We start from the raw sequence: 13,255 nt of genomic DNA, 5'->3' as shown, positions 1-13,255 counted from the left end.
ATTTCACTGTGTTTTTGATAAGTTTTCAAATAGAAGACATGAACATGAATGATTACTTTGTTAAGTTTTGCCTTTTCGAAAGTTGACACATGAAGGTCCCGGGGTAGAATAGGCCATCGGCAACCCAAGCTTGCCATAAATGGTGACCATGTTTGTTGTAAGAGGCGACTAAAGCGATCGGGCTCGCTGACACGTCATCAGTTCCCAATTGCGCAGATCGATGCAGACAACTGTACTCAATCACTTTCCGAAAGTTGTTTCATCTGCTGTCCAGCACACCTTGTTCTTTTCGTATTATCACATTTGAGTGAGTGAGTTTAGTTCTACACCTGACAGCAATATTCCAGCTATATGGTGGCGGTCTGTAAATGATCGAGACTGGACCAGACAATCCAGTGATCAACAGCAGGGCCACTGGTCTGCGCTATCGGACTTGCCTATTACGACTAGCATGGGTTATTGACGGCCATTAATCCTGACCTTAATGGGTGTATCACATTTAAGGTGTTCCCGAGTCTGAGAATGAATATTTGAACTTGTAAATCTTACAGTTAGCACATTGAGTGCCATACAAACTGAGGAACATAAAGGTATGCAATAATACAAGCTGGTTTAGAAACGTGCAGCAAATCCTCTCCCAAATGATAAGTGACACAAAAATACAACCTTTAAACATTTGTGTTTATTTAGTCTGGTTTTTCTAAACCAGCTCAATGGCTGCTGCCGTGAGATCAACAGTTGGTTACACTGCCATAACCACATAACTAGCAGTGTTGCTAACTACCTCTAGTTAGCCATAGTAACCAGTATTCCTTTGTTGCGTATACAGACACTGAAATTCCGAGGTATCTAGCACTTCGCAGATGCATATGTCCAAACTGATAATGGTATGATTCTTTTTTCTTACACATTTGTACAACTTACCTCAAATACGTCATGTACAAAACCGATGAATTTTAAGTGAAAAATACTATAACAAGATGCACTGACAGGGCTGAGAGACAAAAACAGGCCAGAAATGAGAACCTTTATAATAGGGTATAGGACAAAAATGTAATTTACCTGTGTTGACAAGTAACAATACACTCATTACCAATCTTTCTCATGAGACCTCTGATGTGGAAAAGGTTACTTCCTACTGGAGCAGGGAAAGGTACAGTCATGCACAGCTCAACCACTGCCTGTCAGTCAAATATGATAACCTATCAATCAATCTGGTGACTACTCCTCTTACACACACTGCTTTGAGCCTCTTGATGTTACAGTGTTCCTAGGTGTGGATTGAGCTAATATAGCTACAGCAATGGCCATGTGAAATTGATTACCATCGCATAGTGAGCATATCTAACTAATCTTTTGGTGTTGAAATGAGGTGATGATGTTTGAATGATTCTTCATGCAGGCATATTGCACCAAAATGTGAAGGGTCAGTTCAAGGCATTTCTTAGTTTAATTTGGCCATCTAAATCATGCTATGATGAAAGTTAATGCCCTTTCAGACACATGAAACAAGAACCTATCAAAACACATAATACAGAAAATAAAAACACAGATGTAACAAACTGAATCATTTTCAACATTCAAAACATTGTACATGTACAAACTTCTCCACTTTTTCTGAATGAGTGCTGGGAAGAGAATCTGGATATCTTAAATTTGGCCTACCACTAAATAATCAAAATCAAGAATGATAATGACATATTACAACTTTTTGGCGACAATGCTTAACAGTGATGGGGGACTTTCAGAGAGTACATTTCCATCATTTCAAATGACCTTAAATAACTATTTCTCTTTCACTCTATTTTTTTCTGTTAGTTTACAGGTATGTGTGTGCATAGAAAATTACTTGGGGAAGTTAAACAGAGTTCCTTGTATTTAAACTAATGTTCCTTACAACAGACATTAGGATTTCAAGATTTGAACAGTAACTCCATTTGGAAATATTACACAATAAACAGGTTAACAAATGTACACATAAATATGATATTCAAATATTGTTGAAATATACTAAATTAAACTATACAAATTAATCATCTATAAATAAATAGGGTAAACTAAAATTCTGCAATGTTAAGTGATAAGAATTCTAAACAAGATTAAAAGGAGATGAGTAGCACTCGCACAGCATTTAAACGATGAATCAAGTAGAAAATGTAACTCCATTTTTTTAACACTTTGGCTGGGAGTTATTTCCCTTTATAACTAAACAAAGGAATATTCACACAGCCATTTTCAAAGAAACTACAGACTGAATGACTACTTCATTTTTTCATACTTTGACATAAACCGTTCCTAATTCATGATGAATGACAAACATCGTACAGACCAATGCATGTCCAAGAGCTTAAATTCACAACCTGTTCTGAACAGTCCATCAGACATTGTTAGAAATTTGTACAATTTTCAACACAATATTAAATCGACAACCCACAAAGTCATGGTAACAAACGAAAAGGTAATGCCCTATAGAGAACAACAAATTGCACTAAGCATCCTTAATCGTCAAGGTGAAGCTCGTCTCCATCTTGCCCAGCCAATACACAGAACAGGTTCCTATCAATAAACAGCCTCTGCGGAAGATGACTGTCAATACTGATAGCTACTCCTGAAGAACTGAACATGTGCCAACTGTTTGTGTACAAAGTTGCATGCAGTTGAACTTCAATCCCACATGTTCTAATTTAACTGCACATAATTGCATATCCCTCGACACACCATTCTCTTCTCAGACATTACTTGTCATTTTTTCCTACAAATCCCCCTGGCAGCAAAAAGTTGCAACAATGTATTATTCTCATTCTTTCTATGCAATCGTAACATGTTAAACTGACTTAGATCAAAGTTGACAAACACAAGCAAATGCAGTGCCACAAGTGTCTTTTCCCCTGCTGGGGGCTTATGTTGATGTGACCACCAGATATTTAATGGTTAACTTGGCTGTTGTCAGTTACATGACTGAGCAAAAGAAACATTCCTGCATCGCTCAGGGAAAGAGGTTCTAGTTTTCCTGAAGCATACAGAAATTACTGTGTTTATGAATGATCACTTTTGAAACTTTGCTGATTGCACAACTAAATCTGATTGCAACCAATCACGAATCCTGTATACTCGCACCATGAAAGGGCTGAATTAGAACAGAGGTTCGTAGGAAGATATGACAAGTAACCTCTGTGGGAAGAGAATGTCAACCTACAGGAGGGATATTTATCTCGATTTAAGGCAGGAACAATATCATATTCTCTGTTGAAATGACTTAACTCCTGAAAATGACAAACTTGAAATTAATGTGACATTGCCTAAAGTTTGTTCAGGCTTAACTAATATCACTGCAACACACTGACTATGTTGTTGCTTTTCACTAGTATGCTTTCAACAGATGCACTGACAGATGGTTCATCAAAAAGAATTTATGATCATAAAGTAATTTATCTTATTATATCAGCATACTGACGCAAAGACTTCAATATGAAGGTCAGTGACGCCAAAAGATTCCATGTGTCTTCATAGAGCTCAATTGCCTGTTTCACAATGATCTTAGCAATAGAGTGATCAGTACCAGTATAGTGTTCTTGTGGACCTGGCAATATCTCTGGGGTCACTATTATTCACCATGTTCCCTCATACCTTACATAGTTTATCATTGCTGTGAAAGGCTTAAAACAAAACTCACTCACATCCATGTGTCGTTTTCAGTCTTACCTAAATACTAAGTGGATATAATCCTTTGAATATCTTAAATAAAACCTTAGGGTCCACGTAACCATCTTTGTGCTACGACATCAGAAGTCCAGGTTAAAGCATTGAGTTGTGATTATATCATGTGGAGATATCGACCCTGGGTCTTCGATGTGATGAGTGAACACTTAAAGCAGGCTAATCCACTGCTGTCTCCTAATTTATATGAGAATGTTGTCCCATACTTATGAAACACACAGTCTAAATCTAAACTTTTTGACACCAGTCTGTACATAGCCTAAAATTCAAGAAGGAACATGTGATAAATATGGGAAGTCAAACCTGGACATTCAGAGACATGTGCAACTGAGCTACCCCTACACATGAACTTACACTGAACTGCCACACAAAGTACACAATTCAAATCTTTGGTAATATTCAATCTGAGATACCAATCCCAGTTTGACTGGCAACGACCACAGCATCCAATCACATCATAACCAGAGTTGACTCTTAACAAGTAAGTGATTCACAAAAACCAGTGATTGTTAATTTACATGAAATATCTTGAAAAACAATAGTTTCTGACTGTCCTCAACCCATGACAGCAATCTGAATGTTGGTCACACATTCAGCTGAAGGTGAGTAGGTTTGTCTTCACTCAACCTTGAAAAGTATTTCAGCTATATCATGGTGCATCAGCATCATTTGGGAGGAGTGAGTGAGTGAGTTTTGTTTTATGCAGCTTTTAGCAATATTCCAGCAACATCATGGCAGGGGGACCAGAAATGGCTTCACCCATTGTACCTATGAGGGGAATCCAGGTCAAGCGAACAGTTTAACCTCAAGGTTACCTCACTGCCTCCGGAGCAGGAAAGTCTGATGTGATGCAGGTTTCAAACATTTACCTCTTAAGTTAGACTTTCATGGTTACAGTGACAACTTCGAGATACTTAGGATGTACATTTTGAACTACAATATTTCATGGCACAGTTACTAGCAGGGGCACTGAAAAATGGGCAAACTGAGCCTGGAACACTGTTCAAGGCCTAGATTTTCAAAACTTTTGTAGCCCTTTGAACTTATGTCCATTCTTAACACATTGTCTTTAATCAAAGTTAAGATTCTTAGGGACCTGAATATTTCGAAAATCATGCCCAGGATTATAGTTCAGCAGGCAATACATACAGAAAAACATCAGGCCCTGAAACAGTACATACAGCTATTCATCTCCATGTTTTAGACACTCTACAATTGCTAAACATTATCGGGCAACTGAGAGGCATCGAGAAGATTATGAATTTCTCCTGTAACTACTGGAAACAATAATTGTCCACTGTCCAATGGAAGTCCTGACAAAAAGAACATAAATTGTGCGTTTGAAAGAATTGTGTTCACTGACCAAAACAAATGTCTTGAAGTAGCAGAACTTGACTCAAACAAAAATACCACCTCTCTCAGCCATCCAAGTAGAACTGTACAGATGACCGGCAGCCTGGTTGGTCATTCATTCAAGTAGTCCTGTATTGGTTCTATTAGCAGCAATTTTCAACTGACCCTAGTTCTGACACAATGAAGTGGTGGGGTACATTTCTCAAATTTCATTATCAGAATACCCACAGGCAGCTTGAATTTGGAAGTATTGTCAACTAACCAAATTCCAACTGCCCAACAGTTAAGGTTTATCACTTGTTAATTAAATACCTATGAATCCTAAAATAGATTGGACCCCAAAGTTGTATGAATTGTCATGCAGATTCTCTGAAGATATTTAGGATTCCTAAACCTTGAAGTGTATCACAATCAAGTGCTTGAAAATGGATAATGTCTGTTAATGAGAGACCCTGCTTACCGCCTTATGACCCTGACTGTGGACATGTAACTATGGTAACCAGTGCAACAATGAAATTTAATTAGTATCACATATTTAACCAGTTTGGAACAAACAATGTTAACACAAAGTGTAATAAAAATATTTTCTGAGTTGAATTGATCACAGCTCTTTGCAAGGAGGTATATGGATGTCTATCGAACTGTTCCCAAATTTGAGTCTCAGCTTTTTCGGCCTGTACGAATTTTTGTCCTTCATAGAACTAGAGTAAAACTGACTAGTTTCAAACGAAGAGGGCACCTGACAGGCATTGGAATGGACTTTTTCCAAAGGTGGAGGGTCAAAGACAGAGGTCCCATTAGGCCCTCCCTGTTTTTTCTGAGATTCACAGTCACTTTCATCATTCCATTTAAAGAAAACACTGGCTGAAGTCTGATTAGCAAGCTGCTGCTCAAGAATGGGATCCCGTCGCATACGGATAGTCACTTTTGGCACCTTCTTCCTTGGGGAATATTCAATTGTGTCCTCAGCACTGGAGGTAGAAAATCTTTGCTGCCGTTTACCATTAATGGGTCCTTTGTTTAAGAAACGTAGTGAATCTTCACAGTCTGGTAACACCTGTTTCTTTACCATGACCTCAGGATCACTAGAATGCTCAAGCCAGGCCCCTTCTCCTGAGACTATTTTGGTGCACCTGTATGGAGATTTTGCCCCTCCAAAGAAATCATCATCACTTTCCTCCTCTTCTTCATCCTCGTCTTCCTCCCCTTCCTCTATCACACTCTCTTCTTCAATGCTCTCAGTGCCATTGTAATCCTGCACATTGTGATTTGAGTCAATTGTCTGTTGTCTCACCAACACTGGCATTTCAATGTCATCCTCCTCCTCATCATCTTCATCCACTGCAGTATCCAAATTCTTTGCCAAATCCACACAAACGTTTTCACTGACTGGTTTCTGATCAATGATGGGACACGACCCACTGTTCAGACGACCTCGCAGTCGAGGACTCTGTCGGACAGGTGGATGAGGTAACTTGTTCTTACTTCTGTTTTCCTTAGGACTGAATTCAAAACTGTCAGGTTTCACTTTACCGTTTTCCACTTCAGCTATTCTAGGCACTTTGGTGCTGGTATGGTTGTAAATGTCAGAAAAGTCACATTTTTCGGTATCAGTTCCTGGGATTTCATCACATTCTTTAGCTAACTGATTGCTATCTACAGTTTTACTTCTAAGTTTCCGGTGCTCGGCACTGGATGGTGACGTTTGATTAGAGTTTTTTCTTAAACCAGGCCTAGGCTCTAAGTCTATATGTAAAGAGTCATCATCTGAGAACTGAAACGGATCCTTTTCATCCTCAAAAACAGCATCTGGTTCAGGCAAGTCTTCAGGTTCACGTTTTATAGTGCGAACATCCGGAATGTCTAAGTTGCAATTAGAGTTTGTATCAACTTCCAGCCCAGGTTCAAGTTTCACTCTTGACGACACACAATGAACTCCATCGTCACACTCTACCTCCTCAGCTTCTTTCCCTGACTTGACAGGACACCTCTTCCTCTGAGTGTAAAACCTCTTCCTCTTCTTCCTCTGCCGTTTTGGATTACATGGCGTATCTAAGCTGCACATTTCCTGCTTTGGCAGTTTTGGTGGCAATCGATTTAGTGATTCATCAGTGCAGATATCCTTCTCCTTTTTCACGTTTTTCAGAGAGGGCATCTTGTCGGCCATTTTCTTAGTAGAGGATTTACATATATTCTGGCTAATCCGAAGTTTGTTCTTACATGGACTGCTTCTGAGGTCTCTGGCTGGTGGCAGTTCTAAGTCCATTTTCACTGCATTACTGTTGTTCAGTTTGAAAGGTAAATCCCTCTCTAGTACCACTTTTGGTTCTGGTAGAGACAAGCCTTGAGCAAGGATGATTTCTGCATCATATCTTGTGATCCCTCTTCTTTTTAATTCTGCTGCCTTCAAAAGGTGTGCGTGGGAATCAAGGTTTTTGGCGCGGTAGTCCCAATTTTCTGAAATGAAAGAATACATAACCATAACATCAACCCATCTATTGTATTAACGCCTGCATACTGTTTTCATCACCACCACTCTGTACATCAACCTACACAGCTCAAACCACTAATTATCAATCCAGTGTACATCAACCTTGTCAATTGCATATACTCACTGTGCGGCTATGTATATATTCTCTTTGCTACAACTGTTTGCATCACTTGCTTGATATCAGTGTTAGTACCTACATCGAAATGTCACACTACTGCAATAAAGAACTTGACTGACCCTAGAATTTGGTTTTCCTTCACCTAGACAACAATATACTAAGATACCTCTCAAAGAACTTTGTAAGTTATTTATCAACGTTCACTTTTAGCGTAAAAATGGTGCAAGAATTTACACGGTAATATCACTCCATGCAAAAAACAAGTAGCTGTTATCCACACATTAGTATCTTTATTACCTGGGTAAAATACATGCTTTGAATGAGTGTCACAACTTGCAAAACAATGCAAATGTGTAAAGGGAGTATACAACCTGAGGTTGATGAGGTTGAATAAGTAGCTTTCCTTAACTTACGATGTATAGATTCTTGAGCTATTTAGAATTTAGATATAATGATTCAGTTATATTTTCACATTGATTTAAATAGACTCAGAACAGAACTATACCTCAGTCAGATGGACTGAAAGATACACAAATAACTGGTACTGGATGTCGTACCTGTCGAAGCTGCAATGACACCATTTATGTGGGGTTGTTTGATCTCGGGCTGTGATTTAAGACGGTTGACCCGTTCGTCTGTGTCCCTCAGTTTGTAACCCTCCTCGTCTACGCTGTTGGGCACTGGGCACTTTGGACGGAAAGCACCTGCCTGTCTCCTGAAACACATAGAAACATCAGTCAACACCCCTGAAGTCAAACTTCGACATTTACATCAAATTTCTCTAAATAACAAACAAACAAACAAAATATCTTTTTCCTTCCATAAGGACCTACCTTTCACAGGTTTCGCATTCGCATAGACTGTTTCCATCTCCGAAGAAATCCTCTCCATAAAAACATGTGATCTCCTCACCCTTGTCTATATCTCGCAATACTTTCACACAGGCAGTATCTCGACCCGTCGACACAAACTGAAACATGACAGTAGACTCACAGTTGGAGGTCTTGATTCCAAAGATCTGTCAACAGCCAGTATGTTTGCCTGCGTCTGTGTGTTGTTTCACACCCACTAAGTATCAGCCAGTGATATATCATAAATGACTGTCAGCCCCAGTGGAATATAGTGACATGCAATCAACCAATCAGTGAGTCTGTCCACCAGACCTATGCACATGTAACTGGATATAACGATCAGCATATACACAACCTATAGTCTGTTTGCAAAGATGTACAGAAGAATTTCAGTTAACAAAACAGCCAATCGAATAAAGTGAAATTAAGTTTGCAAATCCTTGTTATTTTACCTTGCCATTTGAACATTTAAAGTTGAATTTTATTCAACTTAGGATAAAAGATGTTCAACAAATGATGATAATTTCAAATAGCTTCTTGAACTACAAGGAGGTATGCACACTAAACGAAACACAGAGAACATGTTGGGTTGGTCAAAGTTAAGGCTCATCATGTACAACACATGCTTTTTTTCACTGTTCCAACTAGTGCGCTTGCCCCCTTGTAATAAAACCAAAGAAAGCAGTTAGAATCTGTGATCATTTGTTAAACAAATTTTATTCTAAACTGAATAAATTTCTGAGAATTAAATGTTCACTTGGCAAGGTAAAATTATGAGGATCTGCAATTTTAATTTCACTTTATTTTATTTGCACGTTTTTGTTGAAAGTGAAATTAATCACTTATATATAACACTGATATATAACTGCCTAACATGAACCTAGCTCACTCCCAAAGTATAACCTGACAAACATCAACCAAGGATGATACAGCTAGCTTACTCACCTTACAACTTGGCCGGCAGTCATGGTTTATGAATGAAGCTGGACCAAGCCAGAGTTGAGCACAGTTTTTCCTACATGAGAACATCACACTGAAATCATTGACCCCTGGGGTCAATAGTTCTTGTTCCTCTTCATGTGTGAGTTCAGCTATACACCCGATCAACATAGAGATTGTATCGTTCTTGCGCCTGTAACAGAAGCACTATATGATACTCTCTCACAGACTTCAAGGACAACTGACATACTGAGTGAAACATGCTAACTGGACAGAGATTAAGTTAGGATCAAAAGTGCACCATGGCAAGCAACATGAAACAAAACAATATACATAATCTTTTTCATTTTCTATTCAAGTTCAATTTTTTTACGTCAGGAAATAAGTTGACACATTTTGAGATTTTAGCATAACTAACCAGTGTCTCTTCAATCCTCTTTTTGTCCTAAACATAAATGATAATATCTCACTTACAAGGCAACTTGTATCCAACAGTCAGAAGTTCTGTCATACAATATTACCCAATCAGTGAATCAGTCTGTGCTCTGACTTGGGAGTATACAACCCATGTTGGTTTGGTGTTACCAGCTTACCAGCCACACCAGATACCCAGTCACTGCTGTGAAGCAGGAGCATATAGCAAACAAAGTCCCCTGCTTAAGGTAACACCACGAGTCTCATATGCTTCATCTGGGACAGGGCTAAAGCCCCAGAAACATGCAGGACTCAAGATTCTTAATGCAGTCTCCCATCCAAGATTCTTCGCGGACAGTGTTACTCAAATTCTCTGGACTTGTGACGAGCAATGTCCACAAGACAACCCAGCATCGCTATGAGTAGTTATAGTCAACGCTTAGATGTTTACTAACATATTTTGAGTTGATAATTACTTCTGTACAATTAGGGAATATGTACAGACATGGGGGTGAAGACTTGATGCCCTATAATGCTCTCTGTGATTCTTAGTGTGAAGGTCTAGACAAATCCATACTCGTAAATCATGGTTCTTTCAGGACAGTGTAATCATGTCCTGATAACACAATAACAACTGCATTGGTAATCACATTAAAGTTGGGTCTCTCTGAGAAACACAAAATGACTGTATAGTCTATGACTCTAGTCACAAGTCTGGAGCCGAAGTCCAGTAAGATTCTCTTTGGTCTAGGACTTTCAGCTAATAACAGTCCACACTATACGACCAAGTCCTTCGGCTAACAGATATGCTCAGGCTAGCAGTCTCAAATCTTTATGAACAGGACAGAACAGTTCTGAAGATCTGACAAAATTAAGAAACCATGGTTCTTGAACAAATTGGATATCATGACACAATATGACAGCAGCCATCATGGCAAATTAACTGGCATTTTTAGAGAGATGACAATGACGTTGTACCTGCATGGACTCTTCAGAGAAAATAGTATACACCCTTTGGATAACACAAAGGCATTCATTCAATTTCAGCACGATGACAGACATTAAAGTTTTTACCATCTTCTGGTCGTACAGATTCGGCCACCAATCTGTCCTTCCATCGAATATCGATGACATCCCAGAATTTCAAATCCTGCTCTCTTGTCAAACATCTGCAGGTATCGATGTACCTGTGGGGTATTTACAAAACTTGCAAACTACCTGTGGAAGTCTATCAACATCAATGTTGTAGCACATAAAATACGAGAAGAAAAGTTATATATCCAAAAGTAATCCAGTTTTAACCACAAATGAGGTTAACAACTTCACAACGGAGATGCCAACCCCAAACTGGTGCAATTCGGAATCTGAGCTAGCTAAGATTGCAAAAGATTAGTAATTTACTAAACAAATTAGGGATCAAACAAATTGTTGCACTTGTGGAATGCCATTTTACAATGCCCTTACTTGTAGAGATCCTTTTAGAACAAAACCCTTTTCCAGTATTTGGCAGTAGTGTTTGCGGTCATTAAGAAAACAAAATTAACAATGCAAGGAATTTATCAAAAAGCCTACTCAACTTCCAGATTACTTTCTTTGTGTAAACAATTTGAGAACTTCTGTAAATAAATCATTGCAGAAAATTTATTATGATCAAAGACAATCTTAGCAATCCAGTAAATAAGACTATCTATGTCTTTATAAATCAGAATGAATTTGGCCTTGTCGGGATGGTGAAATCGACATGCATTTTGGGGGGGATGATTCCGATAAATTTGGGAGGGTTGGCATTTCTGTCATAATTTTTTAAAGTAAAATTCTTGTTACAGACTAACAAAACCTACACCAGTTTCGGACAGCCATGCCAGTAATAACTCAGCTTTTAATAACTAGATTTCACAGACATAATTTGATTTCTCATACATTTGTTATTAGTTATTGTGTAAACAAAAACATCTATGGCTTATGTGTTTACGTACATGTTGCTTGAAGACACTGCATTCCTGTTTTGTTTTAGATGAAAGAAAATTACGGACAGCATCGATAGAGAGAAGTGCCTTGTATGTGCGTTCATAATCCTGTTGCTCTTTGAACTTTTCAACTATAGCCTTCAGTGTTGCCTTGGCCTTCAGAGGACGATGTCTGGAAAAGAATTAAATATCATGAATTGAAACAAAAATCATTCCATGAAATAAATGTTAGGTCAAACAGGATACCTACACTCAGTTGACTCTGCAGGGTTTCCAGTGTCACGAGGTACACAATAAAAGAAACTTATTGATCATTGCTGTGGCTGAATTCATAGGTTATATTAAAAATTACATTCAACACTGTTAAGCCAGTGAAAGTCAAAACAATAGATATAATGTAAGGTCATATGCAGTTAACCTTGTGTTCATTTTATGAGTTATAAAGCCAAGGAATGGATCCAAAAGAAGACTAGTCGCCAGGTCATCATTTTCACACAGCTCTGTTGCTGTCATGCCCGTTGATGGGTACCTGGCGGTCCCAAATATGGAGCTCATCCTGCAATTTGAGAAAACAAAGACTGTAAAAAAATGTAACCTTCTGAGTTATCCGCAAACAAGTCATTATTGTATACTCATTGTCCTAAGTCCAGAAAACAATATCGTTGTTTGTTTTCAAGTTTATACCAGAAACTGACATTCATAAACAAACGTCAAATGCAACAATATGTGCACTACATCTACGTACGGAAGGGGCCCATTTAAGGCGGAGAAAACATACCCAATTTACTGGCAATATTTTCAGTATGTGCAACACATTGCTTCAGAACAACCTTCAAAAGACCAACAGCTTGTTGCATATAGCGTGCAGTGACTTCTGTTAATCACGATATAAACTTTGCAAAATATTTGTTCTATGAGACGGCATGGAAAAGTTAGCAGTATGCAGATACGGCCGTTGTCAAGACCGAGGATAAAGACTTATGTTTCGATCGAAATCGTATTGTCACTATAAACATGCATAAAGTTGACACTATAACCACTTAATGAACACAATGCACTCGATCCAATTATTTCATATCACATTTTCATATACACTTGCACCGGCAAAACTCATTACTTTTAAGATCTATCTGCCTCCCACCGTTCAAATAAAGCGCTGACAAGAGTTGCGTTTCGGTATGTAACGGGGCTCCGCTAACGAAAATAGCTGTGTGGGTCCACACCTAACAAAGAGCCACTTAAAGAAAACGAATCAGCGGTTCATTTTGGAAGTATTTGAGATATAAAACGCATTTTTTCTATGATTTACCTGTAATTTTCAACGATGAACCCTGGCTTCCTATCGGGACAAACCACACAAAATGGCTGTCGAAACCGTCAATAAATTCCTAGAAAAATAGTGCAG

At 38.5% G+C, this 13,255-nt stretch overlaps 1 protein-coding gene across 1 annotated transcript; it reads right to left on the bottom strand.

Annotated features, from left to right (window-relative positions):
* Window positions 1-663: 663 nt before the first annotated feature.
* On the bottom strand, window positions 664-13,226 carry LOC137261407 (histone-lysine N-methyltransferase KMT5B-A-like). Its single transcript, XM_067799152.1, has 8 exons — window positions 13,160-13,226; window positions 12,269-12,406; window positions 11,860-12,022; window positions 10,958-11,070; window positions 9,476-9,662; window positions 8,513-8,649; window positions 8,237-8,394; window positions 664-7,527 (listed from the first exon to the last, which is right to left on the bottom strand). The coding sequence occupies exons 2-8, from the start codon at window positions 12,403-12,405 to the stop codon at window positions 5,672-5,674; spliced, it is 2,751 nt and encodes a 916-aa protein (XP_067655253.1). The 5' UTR covers window position 12,406; window positions 13,160-13,226; the 3' UTR covers window positions 664-5,671.
* Window positions 13,227-13,255: the final 29 nt, after the last annotated feature.

Source organism: Haliotis asinina, chromosome 14, assembly GCF_037392515.1.
Source record: "Haliotis asinina isolate JCU_RB_2024 chromosome 14, JCU_Hal_asi_v2, whole genome shotgun sequence".
Lineage (NCBI taxonomy): Eukaryota > Metazoa > Mollusca > Gastropoda > Lepetellida > Haliotidae > Haliotis > Haliotis asinina.
The sequence above is the reverse complement of the archived record's forward strand: the minus strand, read 5'-3'. Positions and strand labels throughout refer to the sequence as shown.